This window comes from Tiliqua scincoides, chromosome 5 (assembly GCF_035046505.1).
Source record: "Tiliqua scincoides isolate rTilSci1 chromosome 5, rTilSci1.hap2, whole genome shotgun sequence".
NCBI lineage: Eukaryota > Metazoa > Chordata > Lepidosauria > Squamata > Scincidae > Tiliqua > Tiliqua scincoides.
In genome coordinates this window covers 90,410,674-90,435,087 of record NC_089825.1, presented here as the reverse complement: position 1 = coordinate 90,435,087, position 24,414 = coordinate 90,410,674, and the positions used below count along the sequence as shown (strand labels likewise).

General features: G+C 45.2%; 2 protein-coding genes across 2 annotated transcripts; both read right to left on the bottom strand.

The window, feature by feature from the left end:
- Positions 1–73: 73 nt before the first annotated feature.
- SGCA (sarcoglycan alpha) lies at positions 74–24,056 on the bottom strand. Its single transcript, XM_066628227.1, has 10 exons — positions 23,962–24,056; positions 18,808–18,942; positions 17,792–17,946; positions 16,738–16,810; positions 14,287–14,485; positions 13,433–13,595; positions 13,139–13,344; positions 11,122–11,148; positions 3,803–4,008; positions 74–1,242 (listed from the first exon to the last, which is right to left on the bottom strand). Exons 1-9 carry the CDS (start codon positions 24,041–24,043, stop codon positions 3,816–3,818), a joined length of 1,233 nt encoding a protein of 410 aa, XP_066484324.1. The 5' UTR covers positions 24,044–24,056; the 3' UTR covers positions 74–1,242; positions 3,803–3,815.
- Positions 9,642–10,990, bottom strand: LOC136651643 (histone H1.9-like). Its single transcript, XM_066628228.1, has one exon. The coding sequence runs from the start codon at positions 10,521–10,523 to the stop codon at positions 9,888–9,890; it is 636 nt and encodes a 211-aa protein (XP_066484325.1). The 5' UTR covers positions 10,524–10,990; the 3' UTR covers positions 9,642–9,887.
- Positions 24,057–24,414: the final 358 nt, after the last annotated feature.

The window sequence follows — 24,414 nt, the reverse complement described above, 5'->3', positions numbered from 1 at the left end:
AGTATGTGCATTGTGAGTTTGCAGATTCTTCCTTCCATCCTTTTGAAATCCTCTTGTTCAATCAAACCAGAGATTAAATTTTGAAATCTGCTTTATTGGACAGGATTAATTAAGATAATACAGAAGTCATTAAATTGTGCTGCAAGTCAGCTGTTGAATGTTGACTGTCATATGTAAGTTATAATCAAATATTGACTACACCTCAAAAAACCTTTGGATATGAAATGTAAGACAGTTGACAAAATTGGCAGGAGATAATTTTAGGGAAAACGTTTTGGAGCAAAAAATTTTCCAGTACTAATATGGGGTCATGGCTGACCCCAAAGAGGTACAAATTGTACATCTATCTTTTGGATAACAAAAATGAGTGGTTTGGAGCACCCCTCTATAGAAAATTTAAGAGGTCTGTATTTCCTTCATGGGCTGTCCGTTGGCACCAGGCTGGCCACTGTGAAAACAGGATGCTGGACTTGATGGACCTTGCTTGACCCAGTAGAGCCCAGCTTATGTTCTTATGGCACAGGTGAACATTTATAGTGCACAAAAGGACTTTCTGGAGAACCAAAATTCCCTGAAAGACACCTAAAAACCTAACTCCACCCATTTGACCACTGTTTGCTGCTCCTCTGGACAGCTAATTTAATACCATTTTGTCATTCACCAAGGTGTTTTCCTCCTCATGTGATCCTCGTGAGCCAATCGGAGATCATGTTGTGAACATAATGACATCACAATGCCAGGAAGCCCATACAATTTAGCACTGTGACATCAATGAGGGCAAATTTAGCTTCCAGTATCACCCTCACTCTCAATGGGGAGGGGAACACAGGTTCAATGCTGGACAGGGATGAAGGAGAGCATGGCTGCCTCATGGCCACTGTGGCAGCCACCTAGGCTAATGTTTTGCAGCTTTGTTTGCACACATCCAGACACACACACACCCCAACTCCAAAATTTAGGTACTCCTTTTCATTGTTTATAATCTACTTCAGTGCATCCTTAAGTTCGGATGCTCCCTTAATACCAACAGGTTCAGAATCAGCTTCCTTTTGGAACTGCTGCAAGATCATGAAATTTGGGCTGGTTTTGATGGTGCTGAGGTTCCCAACCACAATCATTATCAAAGTGGAAACAAGCATCAAATAAATATTTGCCGCCTTCAGTTTCAAGTCCAAGCAACACAAGCATTGTCTCAATATCAGGAGATGATTGTCAGGGTAGGAGAATTTTCCTCAGCTTGACCTGTGAAGAAGAAGAAGAAAGAAAAGTTGAAGGAGAAGATTGACAGGCCAAAGTTCCTTTGGCTTTCTAAGTAATCAGGGGATTACTTTGTAATCACTTTGTACTTTGATTACAAAGTAGGTTGGTTGGTAGTGAATCAGTAGGGTTGCCAAATCCACCAGTAGGCACCCTAGTGATGTCAGTGGCCTGTAGCCACCCAGGGGTGCCTGTTGTCTCAGAAATCATACGTTTGCATGGTGCTCACTCCAGCTTCCTTTGCACTTGAATGTGAGATTGGAAAATCTCTGTTCACTCAATTGCCCTGCAGTGGTGGGAAGCAATTCAACCACTGTGGGGGGATTAAGTATATAACCCTGGAAAGGGAGAGAGTACCAGGGCCAAGGAGGGAAGGGCAGAAAGGGGCAGTGGCTGCCTTTCTTCCGTAGCAATGGGGCATCAAAGAAAACGCCCTTTCTCGGACTTATAGATCTGGAAATCCTAAAGAATAAAATTGCCATGTACGGACCATGAGAGAGACACTACCAGAGTGGCACTAAAGTAACCTTTTTGCCAAGTGAGAACCCAATCCTGGGCTCGACGTGCCAGCTTACTGCCAGTGTGCACTGTTGCAAATGTGCTGTAAGGCCCGTGCTAGCTCAGCGCTGGCCAGTGCTGGGCTAGTGCCGGGCGGGTGCCTGGCCTCCCCCACTCGGTGGTCGAATGGACTGCCAAGCCACAGAGAGGAAAGTGGGGGCAGGGGGAGGAAGCGTTCCAGGGAGGGGGGAGGCGGACGGAGGGTGAGGACAGGGTGGGGAGGAGGCGTGACGGGGAGGCAGGAGGTGGGGAGAGAGCGGAGGAAGGTGTGTCGGGGATCGGGGAGGGAGGGATCCTGAGCGTTTGTGTGGGGCTCGCCACCTGACACCAATGCTCTTCCTTCACCACCAACCTTTTGGTTGGCGGTGAATCAAGTAGCCCCATTGTGGGGCTACTTCCCTTACCTGGGGGAAGGGACAAAAGTCCCCTTCTCCCCAGGTGCCGCCCATGGCTGCCCGAGGTGCGCAGGAGGCGGCAGTAGCCGTTTTCAATGCTGCCGCAGCCACACACCACGGGAACTCAGGATTGGGCTGCCTGGCTTTTACTGCTGCAATGGGAGAAACTACACCTGGTGGGATTTGCTTCCTCTTATGTGCAATTTCCTAAATGTATACCAAGTATACCAAATGTATACCAAGTCTCACAGACTCTGAACTCACAGGGCGACCAGATATAATGGAGGACACGATGCCTTTACCTTTAACCATTGTACAGAAGAGGAAAGTTTGACTCGTGCTGCTTTTTAAACCCTTCCATGTTGAGCTGCTCCTGCCAGAATTCCCTCTTCTGTACAGTAGTTAAAGGTATAGGCACGGTGGCCTCCATTGTATCTGGTCACCCGGTGGGTTCAGCAATCCTAGGAAACCATATTTCTCACTACATATTCCCTCCCATCCCAAACTCCCATGTCTTTGAATTCTGGAAGATGTCCCTCAAAATACTGCACACACACACACCCCCAGCTTCACAGCCTGCAAATGGGAAGTGAAATTGGGGATATTCCTTCCAGCTCTATTTCCTTCCAGGTCAGTTTATAACCAGGGGGGGAACACTTCAGGTCTCATTATCTTGAAATTTGTCATTCCAAATATTAACAAATCAAGACCAATGTTCTGGGTGACTTTCAGTTGATTGACCCTCCTGGAGCCATACATAGGACATTAATTTCACTGAAGTAGCCATATCCCATATTCCAGGGATGGCCAAACTGCGGTTTGCGAGCCACATGCGGCTCTTTGACGTATAATGAGTGGCTCGCTGACATATGTTGGCTGAGCAACTTTTGGAATCACAATTAATATAAAAGGTAAATTAAAAATTTCAAGCTTTATAATTATTTACCTAGTATAAATTGAGAGCCCACTGGATTAAAACATAGGTTTAATGTTCATGGGGAGTGTGTGTGTGTCTATATATATGTTTGTGCGCGCATATATTAAACATTTCTGGTTTAAAAAAACTATTCTGTGTTTTCACAGAATACACAGAATACAAAGTGGAGAAATTCCCTTTGTCAGATGTGCGACTAGAGCAGGGGCTTCAACCTATGACCCATGGGGCAGATCCAGCCTGCCATGCAAAATCATCGAAGCCGCGTGAAGCTTGACTTGGGAGGTGAAACCTCCTGCCCCATATGAATATAACATGGCAGAGTGCCTGCTCAGGCTGGCAAAGTCCCTATGCCATCATGTCCCCCTGTTGCTAACTATAAGCTTTTCTGGTAGGCACTGTAGCCCCAATCCTAACCAGCTTTCCAGGCTTGACATAGCTGTGCCAATGGGGCATGCGCTACGCCCTGCAGTTGATCGGCAGTCACAGAGGCCTCCTCAAGGTAAGGTAATGTTTGTTCCCTTATCATGGAGCTGCATCGCCCTTACCTTGGTGCTGGAAAGTTAGGTTAGGATTGCGCCCTATGTCACACTTGTAGAGCGCCTGGCATACCATTGGCAAAAGATCACCAATGCGCACCGGTAATTGTGGTACAAACCTGATAAAGGTTTTCACTGCTGAGCTATAATGAGAGGCACCTGGGCACCATCGTAGCGGCTGCTTTGCATGGGGTTGATCCTCTCCCCTGTGCGAACATTGAACATGGGCAAAGTAGACAGAGGCCGGGGCACTCCTCGGGTGGCAGCCATCTGCCTCAGTTCTTCTGTGTTGTCATGGATTGTGTGGTGATGCACCATCTGGATGCTGAGCAGGAAAAGAGAAGAAAAAGTGCTGAGAGGGAGGGAGGGAAGGAGGGAGGAAACATGTGAGCTTGCTTGGCCTTCCACTGTCAGAAATAATGTATTGACTTGCTTGGATTTCTATCTAGCTTAATCCAGGAAGTTTGGCATGGGTTGTAATAAATGTAAATATATACAGCAGAAGCCATAATCAAATTAGACAAAATTATATTATTTTCTGAGGCTGAGTCAAAATTTTTCAACTGGAGTGCGATTTTCAACTGGTGTGCTGTGGCACATTGGTGTGCCATAAATGGTCTGCAGATGTGCCAAGGGGTCATTTATTAGTAGGGCTCTTGGGGGATGTGAGCCCCCCCCCCCATTTGGCAGCATCGTGTGCCGTGCCCAAAATCTGATGGAGTGCCTGCCTTGACAATTTTAGCACCTTGTAAGTGTGCCATGAGATGAAAGAGGTTGAAAATCGCTGGTGTAAGGGATGAACCTGGTTCTCCTCCTCCAGATTCACCAGTTTTGCTGTCACCACCACATGATTCACAGTGCTGGCATTTTCGACTACAATGTCCCCCTAAGGACCAGACTAAGCTACAAGCATATGTGCTGAGCTACAAGCTAAACTACAACCATAATGACACTCAGTGGGGTTTTAATTTTATTTATAAATGGTGGGGTGGTCACAAAACATGATAAAACCATGGCAAGAGTTGGGGGGGCTTTACTATTTTTCCCCCACCACAGTTTGGATTCCAACTGTAGCCCTCACCCCATACACCATTTTTAGTGGCAATAAAACCTTCCACTGAAAACCAATGGAAATACCCCCCCCCCCACACACACACACACAACTAAAAACAGCATACAGAAGGCACAATCAGGATTAAAACTGCAGTGGGGGCAAAGTATTAAAGCTCTCCCCCCCCCCCACTTTCTGAATCTAATATAGAAGAAAACATGGAGTAGTCTGGTGCACAGTGTATCATTAAAGGTGGATTAATACCATTAGGTTCTATCATCAACTCTATCCTTCTATCATTTTAGGTTCTATCATTTTAGATATAAAATGAAACAAGACAACAAATTATCTGGTCTCTAAGGGGGATTTCTATAAGTATTTCTTTGTTTACCACTTATATGAGCTTAACTCTTGGTTAAAAACAAACGTTTCCCCCCCCCCTTTCAAAATCACTTAAGTAAAACAGGGATTTTACTTGATGGCCTTACTCGCAGCAGTGATGCTCCTTGCATTTTTTTCCCCAAGAATCTCTGAGATGACAGTACGTTAGGACATAGCATTGTACCACAGTGGCTTTCTTTCGTTGTACCACAATGCAGTACACTTTCATTGTACCACAGGGAAATAAATGGGGCCTGCCCACCAGAGACTGCCCAGGAAACTGCCACTATGAAACAGGCAGAAGCAGGAAAAAGTGAGAAGGGACGGTTTCACCTCCTTTGTCGCAACCCCCCCCCCCCAAGTTCAAAGTGAAAATTATCATGAGAAAACCAGTGGCTTGGTCCTAGTTATTTTCTACAGCAGCTGTGCTTGACACAGTAAACAAACAAGTAGCCTTTTATTCCAGCACACACACCTGGTATAAAGAAAAAAAAAGAAGCACCATTGTTATTTTGTTGGGGAATGCTCTCATTTACAAAGTTAAGAAGTTGCTTCAAAGGTTTACAAGTTTAAAAAAAATACTCTTAGAGTATTTGATATAGCAAACATCAAATTTGATAAAGCAGAGATGTGATACACAAACCTTAGGCTGTGTAGCTCATGACATCACAGAGCACCAGGCTGACATCACAGAGCAGCAAGCTGAGTTCCCATGACAACCAGCTAGACCTAAACACCCAAAACTGTCAGTGAGGCACAGAGGTTTCATTTGTCCTCTAGCTGAGCACCACCAGCTGGGGTGCTCAAAGCTCCAAAGCACAAAAACTCTTAAGCGTTGCTGGAGAGGGAAAAAGAGAGACTAGACGTGTGTTTCTTGAAGAGCTTGAAGGCCAGTCAAGAGAAAGCACTTCCAGGAACCACAAGTATCGAGGCAAGAACTGGAGAAGCGAATGAAAGAGTGAAGCCATACATGTGATGAGCTTTGGAGCAACCAAACCTCCAAAGGCATGCACATTAAGTGAGAGGCGTGGCGACACACGTGGGAAATACAAGAGAAACAAGAACCATATTTTTACCTGTTTCTGATCAAAATAATGGATTCAAACAAATTTTCAGACCTTTCTTTACTGAGTGCATCTGACCAAGGGTCAGCCAACAGCGACTTGACTCCAGAGGCAGAAGACAGCGAAGAATCTGATGCTCCCCAGAACTCCCAATTGGCAAGTTCTCCTGAGTCTCCTGCTCTACCTGATCCTTCTTTGAGGAGAGGCAGAAACCAACCTGGGTCAAGGCTGTCCATGGCTTCCAATCAGACCAGAAGGGTTGCTTCCAAGTCCAGGTTCGCGGGACAGTTTAATTCTTCAAGGGCCTCTGCACCCAAACCACCAACCACCAATCTGTCCTTGCTAATTTTTGCAGCGGTCGCCACTTGCCAGAAAAAGTCTGGCCTTTCTATGCAAGCACTCAAGAAAATCGTTACAAACATGGGCTATGACATGGTAAAGAAGAAGCACTATTTCCTGAGGTCCATCAAGGCGATGGTGGCCAAAGGGCAACTCTGGCAAGTGAAAGGAACCGGCGCCACCGGCTCCTTCAAAGTCAACCCTGACATGGGGAAGAAAAAGTACCAGCCCAAGGTGAAAGGAAGAGGAGGGCCAAGGAAGGCCAAGGACGCTGTTAAGAAGAAAAAAGCCGTGGCCACCTCTCGCGGTGGTGTTAGAAACAAGACCAAGAAGCAAGGCAGAGCCACCAAGCGAAGCAAAATGCCACCTATGGCAGCTCCCCAGAGTCAAGTCAAAGTGTAAAGGATGTCCATCTTGTCTTCAAGAGTAACTTCTGCATCCTTATGACTAATAAAGCCAGGTCAAACCCTGTATTTAAAATTCAATAGCATTCATTCTATTTTTTTTTTGGGGGGGGGAATAAAAACAAGATGTAGTTGGGAGGCGGGGGGAAGAGGAAATGAGCAATGGTGATAAAGAAAGATAGCATTTTGGGGTTGTGGGGGGTTTGTACTATTACTACTATGTGATACTCATTTAGTACCAATAGCATGATAGCTGCCGCACGAAAGTGAGACTCCTTTCTCAGGTTTTACAATCAACTTTAGAAGGAGAGAGCAGTCATTTACTATTACTGTATTATACCATTAATTACGTTATCAGGACCTGAACAGAACACAGAAGAGACATATTTTCTATTCAAGGTGATTTACTGTGGCTCAGTGGTGTGGGACATGCAATCAGCACATGCTCAAAAACACTCTGCTTCCACAACCTTCTCTCAAGCATACTTTATTTGTACTTGCTTAAAGGGTATTAAGAATCTTCATCACTGGAAAACTTTAACAGCAGATTGGATTATTTGGTCTGGAGTAGCCAGCAAATCTCATCAGATGACTTCCAAATTCAGTGGTATTTAGAATGGGAGATGAGGGAGACGCTTTATTTCTTTCTCCAACAAAAGTACTTGAGGAAGGATTCCTCATGGTTGGCTAGTGGTTGATCCTGATGACTGAGGTCTCAACCCTAGCAAATATGACCACATCACAATGGCAGTCACATTCTAGCACTGCAGCTTGGATCAAAGCAAACCCTACATTTTGTTAAAAGTTGCTTGAATGAATCCAGCCCCAGTCCCAACAGGAACATCAAAATGCTCCCTCCTGAAAATGGACAAGATAAGTGTGGGATCATAAATAGACACAGGAGGAAAGAAACAAGGAACAAGGACCAATTGTAAGACATTTTAGTCTCATGAATGCACAAAATATAACATGGAGTCTAGCCTCATTCCTACAGCTCTTCTCATTTTGATCTTGGTGCCGACAGCTGCTGAGTAATACCAACCATCCAGGGAAGAATTATGGGTCAGTCGATGTTCCCTTGAACTGCCCATTCTATTAATCCAATCAAACCCACTCACTATCCAATAAATTAAATGTCATGGTGTTTATGTGGATACTTCCCGTTTTCAAAGGGAAAAAGTGGAATTAGACTGCTGAAATATCTGTGCCACTAAGACTCCAAAGAAACCTTTCTGAGAACGAGGCATTCTTGTTTGTTTAATGTACATTTCTATCCCATGGTCCACTGTAGAGCTCATGGTGGTATACATAGGGCCCCATGCAGTCACCTATCCAGGTACTGACCACAGTTCTACTTAGCTTCAGCAAGGTTTCTACATCATAGGCCTGCTGTAGCAAAAATAAAAAAGGTGGGGGAAATAGTGTGATCCAATTCAAGGTAGATGATAAAGCAGGACTCCATATTGGGATTTTCTGGATGAAAACCATCTTGAATAAGACTGAAAGGAGGAAAATCAATAACCCACTGCTATCTTCATAGGTGAGAACAGATGACATTGCTCATAAAACTAATTTGGAGGAAAAAAATAATCAAGCATTTTGTAGCACCTTAGAGACTAGCCAATTTATTTCAGCCTAAGTTTTGTCCACAATAGCTTACACTGAAATAAACAGATAAAAGGTGCTAAACGACTACATTTACTGATGCAACCAACTAGCATGGCTGGGAAGTTGATTCATTCTTAGAATGTCAAGAATGCTCAAAGGCATCATGGGTAAAAGTGTGTCACTACACATATCAGAAAGGAAGCTGTATGCCATGACATGTTGCCAGGCTTTACTCTGAAAAATGCTGCTTCCAAGAGGCGTGGTCAGGGGCAGCTGAAGAAATGAACATACTGTGAATGAGCACATTAAAGAAGAAGGAGAATTGAAAGCAGAATTGAGTGCTGGTTTTGGCTGTGAAGCCCTGAATTCCTGTCTGGGATTAAATTACCTTAAGGACTGTCTGCTCCCAAATGAATCTGCCACAGGCATTAAGCAGGACTGTCCCAAGTTCCCTTTGTGCCTGAGGCAGTGTGTCTAATGCTGACCCTGTACTTACTGGGTGATGTGCCAGCCTCTGCTCCTCCCAATGGAGGCAAGTGGGGGAGATGGGCACCCCCACCATTCCATACACATGCACCTCATCACAGCTCATCACTGTTTCTGATGTTTGGGGCAATGGAGTGACTTTCTGCTCTCCCCATATTTTCCTGCAAGGTGAAGGGTGGGTTTCAATCTTCCAAATGGTCTCCTTTTCCATCCCCACTGATAGATAGATCAGTGTGGTCCAACATGTGGCCTGTGAGGCCCTATTTGGCACTCTCCCAAAAGCCCTCCTGCAGCCTCCTGCCTTCTCGCTCTTCAGTGGTTTTTTGGTCTCCCTACTGTTCCTTTCCTTTTAAGAAGGAGCAGCCGAAACAGCACCTGCTGCTGCCTCCTCGCTTCCTTCTGACTGAGCCTGCCAAGTGACTTCGGCAGCTCAGAAGTAATTGGCGATGACGTCTGTCCAGACGCCAATTACTTCTGGATTTTTGCAGTCAGGGGTCACACCAGGGTTGTACACTCCTCCCGGCTGCCAGAAATTGGACCACCCTGAGATAGATATTAACACATCTACCATGGCCATGCCAGCAGATGTCCAAGAGGATGCTGGAGGGCTAATGAGGGTAGAAAGATGGCTTCATATGAGCCACAGTCATGGGGGCAGGCCAATTGCCCACACAAGGCAGTTATCACAGTTGCTTCAGGCTTAAGATGTTTAGGAGGTTGAGGCAAGTGTGCCTTTCCAGACTGTTTTCATGTCTGCCAACTCAATGTTCCCATCACAGGTCCACATAATCGCACCAAAATCAAATCCGTTGAAATATGGCACTTTAATTTTTTTCTTACACACAGCTTCAGCTATGGAAATCTCATGTTATCAACATGCGACTGCAGTTTCAGGTGGTATCTCACATTTTATAGCCTCGACCTTCTTCTTCCTTGGTCTCTTCTTTCTCTCAGGGGCATTCTTTTTTTCAAAACCTGTCATTATCTTTCTCCTCCTTTTCCTTTGCCTCATCCTCATCCTCACCACCTTCCGCATCATCTCGCTGATTGCATAGGAGCCGGTCAGTCCGTGGCCAGTCAGTTTTTTCAACAAACCTTTTGCCAGCAAGCTTCTCAAAACCCTCTTGAAGTAATGCTTGCGCTTCTCAAGGTCATATCCTGTGGCTACGACACTCTTCTTGATACCTTGCAGGGAGATGCCCTTGCGCTTCTCGGTGGAAGTCACAATTTGGAAAATGAGCTTGGAGATGCCGCGTTTTGGTAACAGGAGTCTCCAGGGGAAGCCAGGCTTGGAGTCTTCTCTACTTTTCAACTCGGATTTGGGATAGGGCTTGAGATGGAGTCCAGAACAAGATGGCTGGGGCTCACCAACATTCCCACTTTCTTGCACTTTGGGGGTGAAGATATCTGCAGTTATGGGTTCAGAATTCTCTGCACCTGGAGTCTCTGTGTTTGAACATTCAGTGCTATTCAGTGAGACCATAGGAATCTCGGTGATGGTGACCATTTTTTCCTTTGGTTCCTATTTTCTCATCCCACCCCAAGTTCCAAAAGCTGGCTTGGCTTGGCGTGGCTACTGTTTCTTCTCTTAGTTGTTGCACTCCACTGAACTTGTAGGTTTTCCAGCTGATGGTTCTTCTGAGAGTCCCAAGGCTGCCTGCCTCACACCACAAGGATGGTGTTGCATGGGGTTTGGGGGCACGGCAGTTATGACTATGCCCCACTTGGCCACAGGTTATGAGGGGAGGGGGGAGAGGCTTGAACTAAATGGTTGTTATGGGAACAGCTTTAGAGGATTGTGGGATCACAACTACCCTATCATGTCTCTGTATGTGTTATTGTGTTTGCATGTTTCCTTATTTGGTGGCCTAGCATGGTGTATAGACATTTCAAAATGGTCAACAGATATTTGGCTGAATGTTATCAATAGATAAGAATCCATACACTTACACATTATTACATCACAACCCACATTCAAGACAGTGTGCCACCTCACAGCCTCTGGCCACCTCACAGCCATGAAAAGTGGGGTGAATACACCTTTTCATATACTCATGCAGCTGCAAAAGGAAACACAGTATATTCAGAGGGGGAAAAATACTTACTCTGAGGTCTTCATGTCCCTTTTTTGCCTACAAGTAAAAAAAGAAAACAGGTGTAAGGGCCAATTAGCAACAGAAATGAGATCTGGTCTTTCTCAATAATGGATCCAGAATTGTATCCAAGCAGGGTCACCAAGAACACAACCCTGACAAAGATTCACTACAAGTAAATATCAAGAATCCTTTAGTGATTCTTGGACTGTTGGACTGTTTCTTGGACCACTGGACTGTTATGGCTAGGGAGGTAGCAGGCACCTCAAGGCTGTTGGCTAGCTCCTTGAGGCTGGCTGGGGGAGCAGCAGGTGTCTGGCATCCTTGCCAGCATGTGACTGGTGCTGGATTTTCCTTGCCTGTTCTTGTTGCCCCTCCCTAGATTTCATGTGGGGTTGTTTGACAGTGGCAACTGACTGGACCTCTCTAGGTGGGCAATTTGCAGGCCAATCCATGGGCATCCATGTGCCATGGGGCACCTGCTGCAGCAGCCCACCTGTCCATTTGTGCCCTTGTGTGGGCAGTTAGCCCACCCCCCGTGGTTATGGCAAATGGTTAACTCGCCCTCCAGCATCCTCTTGGGTACCTGATGGCATGGGCATGTAGTCCTCCCTGTTCCCCTGCATTTATAATATAGCACTATTGATTTACATAGAGCTTTACTGAGTTTCATAAGCAAAAGAGCAAAGCCCCTGCTTCCCAGAGGTTTACAATCTAAACTTGGACAACAATGGAGAAAACAAGAGAGAAAGAGGATGAAAAGGAATAGAGAAGTATAGCTAAGTTTCATGTACTTGAGTTTGTTTGTAGAGATGAAATTAAAGCTGGAGATGACCACTATGGGGTCAATAGAAAAGTATTTGAGGGGAGGGTCGGAAGGATGAGAAGGAGTGGATACCATCTAGATGTCTGAGTGGGAGTTCCAGGCATTAGGAGAATGGGCAGAGACCAGCGTAGAAGCAAGCAGGAGAATTTCAGGTGGTGCTGAGCATTAAGGAGTTGAACAAATTTTATAACCGGGGACATACTATATTGAGGTATAAGGGCAGAAAGAGAGTGTGGGGTAAATTCCTGGGGTGCTTTGAAAGTAACAATTCTCTATGTAAGAAATCAAGTCCCAGAGAAAGGTGAAGTGGTTCAGAGAGAGGAATTTATGTGATGAGGGAAACAGGAATACTATAGACTCTTTTTAACAAAGGCATATGCAACCCCAATAACAGGACTTTTCCTTTGCCAAACGAGTAAGAGCAACTCCACGCATTTGGAAATGTTCTGCCCGCTACCGAAAGGATAATCTGCCCTCTAAAGAACCAAACAGAAAAGAATTCTGGGATATTCTCACATGACTTTACTGAACAGTTTTACCTGAGGGGAAAAGAGAGGGTTAAACACTCCTGCACACGTAGGAGTTCTTAAACAGAGTGTGTTGATAAGATATACCCTGCTGAGTAACCCCTACTGTTCTTTATTCACAGGCCCACAACCCCAATCACATCATTTGTTTGACTTAATGCAAAGTAGACACAGGGTTCTTTGTGTATTATCCATGCACTTCCACCAGAAGGATGCATTATCGCACAACACTGTGTCCAGTTCCCTCATCCTCAGCCTTGGATGTATGCCCAACTTCTAGTCACAGGAAGAAGAGAGACAGAACTGTCCATTTGCCTGGCTGGGGTCAAATGGCCCAGTTTCAGTCTCCTCTCCTATAACTGTCTCCATGAGCAGCCATGTCACTCAGCTGCATGGGAGGACAAACTGAGACAGTGAGGTTCCCTTCATTGGTCTAGCAGGAACCCAAGCGCCATTTAGCTCCTCCCTTCTTTGAACTACCTCCAGCAATGGCCATGTTGCTTATTTTCCTTTTCCCTACTTTTCCCTTTTGTGTCTAATAATTCCCTTTTTGTGTCTAATTTTGTGTCTAATTAGATTGTAAGCCACAAATTATGACTCACCTTACCTGGGCAGAAAATATACAGATGTTGGGAGTAAATAGATAATAATAAATAATAGATAATAATAAACTTACACGCCTTCCCGCCTGCCACACATGATATAGGCCAGGATGAGACTAAGTAAAAGGCCCAAGAGAAAGGGAAGGAGGAAGGTGAGCAGAAAGTCATCAAAGAAGATCCTGTCAGGCGCGTCATCCGGAGGGTTGAATCCACTGTTATCCTCAAGCACCCCGTCTCCATAGACAACCATTTCTGTGGGATTTATATCTGTGAGTTCTATCTGAGAAAGAGAATTGGAGGATAATCTCAGGAAAGGCTGTCCAAGTGCTTCTACACACCAGCTCCCTTTTTTCCTGAAATCCCCTCACCAAGGTCAGGTTGCACCAGTCAACCATGAATTGAGGACTGAAGCTATCGTAACAGTTAATGGCTGGCTGCTGCTCCAATTTACACCGGTATTGGTTGTCAGGGGACTTGGCCATTGTCAGGCATTCAGTGAATGGATCCCTAGAACCCACTTTGATGTAAACCCTGAGGAAAGGACACACAAAAAAACACAAGAAATCAAGGAGTGTGTAGGGAAGAAATATAGTAACACTGTAGAATCATAGAGATATACAAGTGTATTACAATTCAACAGGGCCAGCCCTAGACATCCTGACGCCTGAGGGCGCATGCCAAGTGATGATGCACCAATCTCTGCATTTCCCACTCTCCACTGCTATAACTCTGCACTCTTCTCCCTCCACATTTCCTCTCCTTCTCTTCATTTTCCAATCCATAGAGTAGAATGAAAAAGAGAAGCAGCAGAGGCAAGTAGGAGGACAGAGACGGGTGCCTCTCACCAACCTGCTGCCTTAGGCAACCACTTCAGTTGCTTTATGGATGGGCTGGCCTTGCAATACACAAAACCATGAGGTAAAATTCAGGAGGGGAAGAACTGAATACAATTGTGATAGACAAATGCAGTATGCCTGAAATGTTTCTTATGTGAAAACTTGCAATCTTTTACTATATAGGTGGCCTTCACAATACCAAGTGAAAGGGGAGGGGAAAGGTCATCTTCTAGAAACGTTTTTCACCTTCAGAAAGTGTGTTAATTCCTCTAACTCCAGCTGTAAGGTAATAACACAGAAAGATGGAAATGGCCTAAAGGAACATTGAGTTTTGGGGCAAGGAATCACTGAGGAGAAAGCATTCGCAGGAGGCTGCCTTTCCTTACCCTTCCTTCCTGTTCTCAATTGGCAAAGGCACTCTGCCTCCCCGGTCCAGAGCCGAGGTAATATTGACAACAATCAAGCCTTCTTGTTCCCACATTCTGTCCACAGCTTCATGAAAAAGTTCCTGGATGTCGATTGGAAGCACTTCCTCCACATTCCAGTTCTTCACAAGGAAGTCAGCTTGATATGGCATTTCTCCATCTACAGACAGGGAGCAGCAGAATGTGAGGCCAGAAAGACAACATGATAGGCCTAACGGTAGCTTGTGCTACCTTCAGTTCATCAAGTATCAGGAAGAGTATCCTACACAGCATCAGAATTAAAACCAAATCCCTTAACCTACAAAGCCAACTAAAGTTGCAATCCAATACACACTTTCCTGGGAGGAAGGTCCATTGAACATAGTGGGGTTTACTTCTGAGTGGATGGCAACCTTCAGTCTTGAAAGACTATGGTACAAGCCTACAGCACCCAGTATTCCCAGGCGGTCTCCCATCCAAGTACTAACCAGGCCTGACCCTGCTTAGCTTCCAAGATCAGACAAGATCAGGAGATAGTGTTCAGTATAGGGAGATGGTTACTTCTGAGTACACATGACTAGAACTGTGCTGCAAGTCAGGAGTCATTACCACATTTTGCGGTAGATAATCCCGTAAATTAATTGTTAATTGTCTACAATCTCTTCTTTTCTGCCAATAAATATCTAGTGTTACAAGCAAAATATTTTGCTTGAGCTCCACAGTGCTCAAAAATATATCAGCCTCTATTGTGTTCCCTTTAGTTTTTTTTTTTTTATAATAAAAATAAAGACTCAAACATTTTCCTTGTAGGAAAAGTGTGCCAACTGTTTAATCATTTTTCCAGTGCTGCTCTTATATCCTTTAGAGACTGGGTCACAATATTTTAAATATGGTCAATACCAAAGATAGATATAAATGGAATAGGCTACCTGCTGTTTTATTTTCAGTACCTTTCATAATAATTCTGAACACTGAATACATGTAAAGCGCCTACACGGATTTCTTCATCCCAGCATGCAGCACTTTACATGAAATTATACTGAATCTCAGGGCTAGATGTGGCTTTATTAATCACATCTCTCACTCTGGCATTCTTGAGATTTTTTTTCTGGAAATGAAATGCATGGGGAGCCATGATCTGAATTGAGACCATAAAGGTTTCTATCCTCTGCCACTAAAGTCAATGGAGAAAAAGAAGTCTACAATATTTGTTTATAAATATTTTATGTCACAATAAATATGATATTTGAATACTGTAAAGAAGTGGTTCTCAGACTGGTGGGTTACAATCCACCAACTCATGTAACACTGCCTCTGACCCCTTTAGGGGCGGGGACATGGGAGATCCAGTGATGCGGTCCCCAGAATCATGTTTTAATGGGGGCGAAAGGGGGTACTTTTACTTACAGAGGGCTGCTGCAACATCCAGGAGTTGAGGGGAGCCCCACGCAGCCCTTCGCAGGGTTCCCCAAGTCTTAGAATATTGACAATAAGCGATTGTAAACCACTTCCTGGCTTCTGGAAGTGGTTTGCGCTTTTTTTCAACATTCTAAGACTTGGGAAGCCCTGCAGAGGGCTAGCGGGGCTCCCTGTAACTCCTGAACATTGCAGCAGTCCTGTGTAAGTAAAAGCACCTCCTTTCGCCCTCATCAGCAACACAAACCTGGGGATCAAGTCACTGCCTTCGCTCCTTCCCCCGCAAAGACTTACCTTGGAAGTTTTACTCCCGAGAAGTTTGAGAACCCTTGCTTTCAGGCAATATGGAATGCAGAGCTGGACCATCTTATTTTGTATAACCCATGGGAAGTGCTGTTAACTGATATACCCATAATATCTATCGGCTCAATCTTAACTAACTCCCTGTGTGGCATGGCTTCTGCTGTATTCCATGGGGGTGTTTTGGCTGCTAGAGGGCTCCCTGTGCCAGGCTAAGCCCCTGGGGCATTGGTCCCCTTGCCCCAGGGTAAGCCCCAGCAGCCACTATGGGTCAATTTGGATTTGCCCCCGTGATATCGCTGGTGCAAGTCCATGTTGATCCATGAAGGTGGATCAGGCCTGAGAAGGGATTAGGATTCAGCAGGTCCTGCTGCCACCAAACCTGCCCCATACCTGAGCCCAATCTGCCTACACCCCTGCCACCTCCCCATTAAAGCTCCCCTATGCTCTCCTGTGTTCCCAGTCCAGATTGACACCCTGAGCATGCTAGATTCAGCAAAAATAGCAGGCACACCTGGGCCAATTGTGCAATTAAAGCCATGTGTAGTTGGACCATCATCTGCCATTTTGTTGCGCACTCACCCAGTTAGGAGCTCTTCATGAGAAGAGAATATCTGTGCCACATTTAAAGGCAGTCTAGAGACTGCATTGCCACTCAGGGGAGGGTGATGGATATCTGGCATATCCTTCATGAGATAATGGAGAGAAAAAAATTACCTTGAGATGGAGTAATAGTTATAATCATTGTCTGCCTCACAGTCACGTAGAAAGATTGGTGATAAGCTGTCACCTGCTCACAGAAAAAGAAAGACATTTGGTGACTCTTTTTCTTTTCAAGTGAAAACCATCGGCCAGATAAGACAGCATTTGGGACGGGCGATGGGAGGCATGGGGAAGAAAGTAGGACAAATGGGGATATCTCTGGGTGGGGAGGGAGGCAGAATGGAAGCAGAGGGGGCAGGATCAGCAGCAGTCACATGTGGCCATATCCTTTTCCTCTTCCCCTCAATCTCCTTCTTTCCGTGCCAACCAAATAAGTGGAGGGGACTGCATACATCCTTAGCACATGTGCATTGGCGGGGGGGGGGGGATTTGGATAGGACTGGGACCTTAGGATCCAATCCTATCCCACTTTCCAGCACTGACGTATGGGTAACGCAGCTCCGAGATAAGGGAACAAGCATTTCCTTAATTTGAGAAGGCCTCTGTGAGCTCCACCCAACTGCAGGATGCAGCACACGTCCCATTGGCACTGCTATGCCAGTGCTGGAAAGTTGGTTAGGATTTGGGTCTGATTTCAATCTTAGGGCACAAATCCTAACCAACTTTCCAGCACTGACACAGCTGTGCCAATGTGGCTTACATTGCGCCCTGCAGTGGGGAGGCAGTCAAGGACCTCCTCAAGATAAGTGCATGTTTGTTACCTTATCTTGGGGCTGCATTGCAGCTAGGTCAGTGCTGGAAAGTTGATTAGGATTGCACACTGAGTCTATCTGGTGGTAGCCAATCTCAATATTAAGGCCCCAGATCTAACAAGAGGTGCAACGAGGGTTGCAAAATGAGTCCGTGCACACAACTCACTCACACTGCAAAAATACACATTGTTGCTTCTGCTCTCACAATTGGCAGTTCTGCTTGCTGGGTCTGCAAGAAAGTGGAGACTCTAGGTGTTTGCAAAATTGAGCCGTAGGGCTTAGAACTTGAGAAGATTTTCCTTAACCACCCCCTAAACGTTCTGTCCAAGAGAAAATGATAAAACACACAAGCGTACCTCAATTGTCTGCTTGCCAATGTCTTTGCTTGTGGCAGACCCATAGAGATATCCTGTCTGGAAGGGGGTGCGTTGGATGTAGCGTAACCACTGGGGCAAGTCCGGGTGATCCAGAAGGTTAGCATGGAAGGTGATTGGGGGGTCAGGTGGCTGTTCTGTAAGGTTTCAGACCATGGCCAAGTTAAAATTGAACTGATGCAGCCAGGAACAATCTTCATGGAATTCATGACATAGAATTAGGTTCTTGAATAGCCAGGATGTGTAGATTATCTCAGCATTCAAAATCTAGAATGCTGTATAAGTATGAATCCAGAGGATCACTTAGCTAGATGGGTTCTATTCCACTATCTGTGTCCAACTGCCCGATTGACTCTTACTATCATAACTCTTATTACTAGGTTTATTTATTAATTGAGTTTCTATACCGTCCTTCCTTCAAGGAGCTCAGGGTGATGTACATGGTTCCCCTCGTCCTTTTTTGACTTCACAACAACCCTGTGAGGTATGTGAGGCTGAGAGAGAGTGACTGGCTGAAGGTTCATGGCTGGGTTCATGGCTGAGCAAGGATTTGAACTTGGATCTTCCAGGTCTACGTACAACATCAGAACCACTACACCATCCTATCTCTCATAGATGGGACTTTGGGTTGGGACTGAAGTTCTTGGTTTATGAAATATAGTCCACCTTAATGAATAAACCACTGAGCTATAAATGAAGACTTCCTTGATTTGAGTTTTGCTTCTGCCATGAACTCAGTGACTTTATGACAGCCACTGACTCTTAACCTTACTGCCCTCTCCCATTACTGCATTACATACCTTACAGAGTTGTTGTATAGAAAACATCAAGACAGTACATGTGAGATATCTTGCATGCTCAAAAAGTGCTATAAAAATGCTAAGAATTGTTATCTGGAAAGGGCAGGGAGAAACCAAAAGTGCAAAAATTATGGAAGAACAAAAGGAAGGTATTGGATAGATTGAACAGAAAGAAAAACAGGTGCATAGATTGCTTACCATAGTTGTCACTGGGCGGGGGGAAAGTATCCTTAAAATCCGCCCTTTCCAGCTCATGGACAAAGATCTCCCCAACAACAGCACGGAGATAGAGGACAGGGAGATTGGCAGCCCGGACTCCACAGAAGAGAAGCACTAATAGGATGGAAAGAGGACATAGAAGAACTAAGGTTTATTAGAGTGGGAGTTTATGCATGCTTATTCACAAGTGTCCCATATGCTCAAGACTAGCTCAAAACACTAGTGTATCTTCTTTTACAAGAGGCAGCTATGAAAGGGTGAGATCAGGACCATGATAAGCAAGTAGAGGGGTTAACCCAAACCCTTAGTCTCTGCACTGACACCCTGACAAAAACTGCCCACCCACAGACTATTTGCTTGTCCAAGCAGATTTTTTTTTTTTTAAGAACCAGAAGAACAGACCAGGAGCTAATTCTATCTCACAACTGCACTCTTTTCTGCTCTCTGGTTCGTCAATCTTTATTTTATTTTATTCTGCCTTCTGTTTAAAGGGCTGGTGTAGCAGAGCAGCCAAGAGACGGAGCTGCAAATTAGTTCGAACCTCACCCCTGCCGTAAACCCACTAGGTGGCCTCAAGCAAAGCGATCTTCAATCTCAGCTGCAATAAAGCAGAATATTGATTTATCTAACAGGGTTGTAAAGAAAGACTACATCATGAGACGACATGAGAAGTGCTGTGCACACTCAAAAAGGGCCAGACAAATACAAAATATTACTGCTTCGATTTTCATTGTTGTAAACCATATTGGGAGTCAATCCCAGATGAAAGGCAGGGGGTGCGTGTGTGCATGTACATGGGCAGGCATGTGTCTGTACAATCACTAAAAAAAGACAAAGAAACGACATCCTCTATGAAGTGCAGGAGGTGCTTAAGCTGGAAGCATACACAGTGAACTGAGAAATCAAAACAAATTTGACTTGATTTGCTTTCCACTTCACACACTTTCCATCTCCATCTTTGCCAGTCAGATGACTGGGGCACGTGCATCCCACCTTCAACGGGTCCTGTAGTGTCCAAAGGTTGCTGGCTTTTGTCACCTCTCTTTGTTACACTCTCAGAGGCAGCCAATCTTTTTCATTTGGTTGTCTGTGGCAGCCCAATCCTAACCAGCACTGGCGCAGTAGGGCTACACGACCCACATTGTATCCAGCACTGGAATGGAGCAGGCTGGGAGGTCTCCTCAAGGTAAGGGACCATTTGTCCCCCTTGCCCTATGTTGAGCTCCAGCCTGCCTAATGGAGCTACTCACATCTGCACCAGCAAAACCGCTGGCACAAGTCCAAGAAACCCCAGGTAGGGCTTTCAGGCCCAGGAACGGGGTTAAGATATGGTGGAGGCTCGTTCCACTTACCCTGACCCCCTTTCCGGGCCTGATCCACCCCTGTTTTGCCCTACCCTGCCCACTGTTCCCCTCCCTGCCTCTGTTTTGCCCTAACCCCACTCCTGTGCAGCTCGACTGTATACTCACCAGGACTGCTAGCCGCAGCTCTGGATTCAGAGCTGGTGGGATGACAAAGGCGTTCCCTGAATCTACTCTTGTCTACTCCTGCATCATTGCAAATGTGCTTTATGGCACGTTTGTGATGGTTACGCCAGCACAACCAACCTTCAGGATTGGCCCATAAGGGCACTTGTCACATGCATCACACCAGCAAGGCCACTTTGCAATCTAATTATGAACCAGCATTTTTTGCTGCTTTGTTTTTAAAAGATGGCAGACTTGTGCAACATCTCTTATGCCTCTCTTTTTCCCCCCTATTCCCTCGCATAGGCATCAATCCCCACAAAGATTGGCTGATCAAGTACTGCAGGAAGAGTCACTTCACACTGTACCCAGCAGCCAGGTCACACAGGTGTTTCACTGATGTTTGCTGAGATAAAATAAGGAAATGCAAAGGAGAGGAGGCAATGCGATGAGCCCCACCTGACTCCAAAGCTTCCTTGCATTTCATGGCCTTCTGACCCCACCATTGTTGTTGGCATCCTTCAGTCTCGGAAGACTATGGTATTGCGCTCTGAATAGTGGTTCTGGAACAGTGTCCTCTCCAGTGTGCGAAGCCTGGGTAAAGTAGATATGGAGGATAGACTGTTTCCCATGCAGCAAATCCCCCCTCTCCACGCCGCTGAAAAGCAGAAGCCAATATGGTTGGTTCCAGTGGCGTTGCAGGAGTTGCCAGAACTGTCTCAGGGAACATGGCTGTGTTCAGCCATGAAGTGCTTCAGGGACTCCGGCTCCGGATTTTGCCTCGAGGTTGACTCCTGAAGCCTTTTCCATAACTGGATGTAGCCACAAGGCAGTGGAGGTTTGGGATCAGAGTTTTCCTTCTCTCAGATGAGCTGCCTTCCCAGGCTAATGAGTCCCATCTACCCGGTGGCTGTTTAGTACAGCCAAACTGAGGGCCTATTCTTACCCCCAGCCCCCACCATTGACAATACTGTATGCAATAAATATGTAAGTCTTTAAGGTGCCACAATAAAACTCTTTGGGGGCAAAACAAATGAGATCAATAATTGTATGTTTTCCACAGTGGGGTTTTTTAGCAGCTTTGGGTGAGAGCAGATCTGGGATAAATTAAACCTGTCATGTCACTGTTTTTTCTGGTGTAACTAGCATGTACTGGCACAATTCACATCAGGACCATGGCAGAGGGTAGGAAGGTTTTAACCCTCCCCTCCCCTCCCCACTGCAGTCATAATCTGCACACACACTCTCATCCCATGCGTGCTATTTACACATGGAAAAATAACTCTTACAGGCTCCAAAGAAAGCTTTTCCCCCTTGTCTAAAAAGACCACCCAACCACCCCCTGTCAGATTTCTGACCTGGATCACGGCAGGCCCATGTGCAATTCGCATCAGAAAAAAACAAACAAGCGCTGTAGGACTAATGATGTGACTGATAACGAGTGGTTTGTCCCTTATATTTTGGGAAACAGTGTATGGAAAAAGTTGTGTGGGTGTGTGTTTTAAAACACACTCATCTACCATTTCTTCTCCAATTGGAATTGGAGTCCGCCACAACCATTTTTAGGGGAAATTGAAAATATCAACAACTTGTCTGCTTTGGTTCTAACACAGCCACCTCAATGATCACAGGTAGTGCTGAAGAAGAAGAAGAAGAAGAAGAAGAAGAAGAAGAAGAAGAAGAAGAAGAAGAAGAAGAAGAAGAAGACCACCACCACCACCACCACCACCACCACCACCACCACCTGAGCACCTTAGGTGGAAATGAAATAACTACATACCAACTACAGCAAGCAGCATCCCAGGACAGTGTTTCTGAAACTGTGGGTCAGAACCCACTAGTAGGTTATGAGTCACTTTTTGGTGGGTTGGGAAAAGTTTTTGAAAAATTAAACAAAAAAGAACTTTGCAAGCACCTTTGCCCGGTTTGCAGAAGAAAATTGTTACCTAGAATGCTAACCTGTGATATGAGATAATCTTCATACCCCCAAATTACGTCACTTTTTCCACTTTTCTCTAGTAATTGGTGTGCCGTAGATCACGTGTGAATCCATTTTCACTGTTTTGTCTGGCCAGGAAGTCCCTAACTGCAGATCTTGCTCTCCAGTTCAGCCTTCTGGATACACCCTGGAATGACTGTAAAGGTCTGGGGGAACAGTCCTCTAACTCCATTTCTAGGGAGGGTCTAGCAAGTGTCTACACACACTTACTATACTTAATGTTGCTAGCAGTCTTGGGAGCATGGGACTCCAATTATTACGAGTTATTAACAACAAATCAATTAATTATTAATCAATAAAAATATCATTTCTTCCTATATATCTTTTTTATTTGTCTAACGGGTCCCGATAGAGTGTAGTTTTAAAAAATAGGTCCCAGTGCTAAAAAGTTTGGAAAGCACTGTCCCAGGACTTTGGGAAGGACCTGATATTCAACAGGCCAAATCCAGCCACCAATATTTAGCGAGTTGTGCATCAGAACAACAGGTTCTAGTAGACCACTACTCATTTCCATTGGGTTTTAGTTCCTACTATTAGGGAAACTTCACCTTTTCTTCCCCATCAGAGTTCTGTGTAACACAAAGGCTTGTATATCCCTATGCCAATGCAGTTTTGGGAAATAAAAATATTGCTATCTTTCTGCTGTTCTCCCTTGCTACCTAGAACAGGGATGGGCAAACTCCGGCCTGGGGGCCATTTGCAACCCTCGGGGTCCCCCAATCCGCCCTGCAGGGAGCCCCCAGTCTCCAATGAGCCTCTGGCCTGTCAGAGTCTGTTGAAGCCTGCGCTGGCCCCGACTGCCAGCCGTGACTGCCAGACACGAGCTGCGGGCCAAGTTAGAGTAAGGCATTTTATAGCCCCATGTGTTTTTCCCTGGGCATTATTTTACCCCCCGCCCTCATTGCATCTGAACAATTTATGTCTCCATGTGTTTCTGACTTGGCCTGGCTTGGTTTGTATGTTTTCACTGTGCAAGGGGTGTGTGGCAAACAGTTCATAGTTCTTATGTGGTTCTACATACCTGTATTATAGTTCTCATGTGTATTATTAAATAAGTTCACTAAAATGCATTCATTCATTCATATAAGTTCTGTCTCTAATGTAGTCATTTATGGAAATTTATGTAAATGAAATGTAATTTGAAATGTAAATTTATCCTTTTTTTTCTCCTGGCCCCCGACACAGTATCAGAGAGATGATGTGGCCCTCCTGCCAAAATGTTTGCCCATCCCTGCTCTAGAACAAGCTTGGTAGCAGCAGCCTCAACCCCAAGTGACAAACAAAAGAGACTGCAGTCTGACACTAAAATTAGAAGGAGTCTAAGAGAGGCAATGAGAAAGCAAGCAAACATTTTGATCCTCAGGAATATTAGAAACACTCACCCTGCTAAAAATGGTGACACGGGAGCACGAAATGGCACATATGGCTACTGTCCTCTTGATGGGACAGCTTCTTTTTCTAAAGTTTGAAATATGCTCCCTGCAATGTGTGTCACCTACACCCTTTCCACTTGCTTTTTGGGGTCTTGAAGTCACACCCCCCCAAGCAAACTCCGGGTCTGCACTCCAAACTCCTACAAGTAGGTCTTAGAGATAAAACACATGCACAGTCACACTCCCTGCACCATACAATCCTCAACTCCTGTTTAAAGGTGAGAAACAAACTTGCCTGCAAGCAAACAGCTCCCAATCAGGCACTGTCCTGCCATCTTGCCAGAGGAAAAATTTGATTGACAGAAGCAGGCTGGCATGGAAGAGGTGGGAGCTGTGGGGAGGGAGATAGTATGCCTGTGTGTGTACTCACAGACAGAAGTTAGGACACTATATGCGGAGTCCAAAATCTCAGGCCATGAAACAGCCTCAAGGGGGCACTGTAAGTATGCCAAAAGAAAGAACAGGCAATAAATGAGGATCCTATGAAATACTGTGCAGATATCCAGTAGAAGATAGCCGGCTCATAGTACAGGACAGCAGCCCCACCCGTCCCTTTGATGGCATATAAAAACTGCAAAGTGAATTATATAAGTCAATTACAGTATAATAATAAAACAATTATGCAGGCCTGCAAAACTGAGGGTGAGAAAAACTGCTTTTCAAAATTTTCAAAATTGATGGCGGTTTT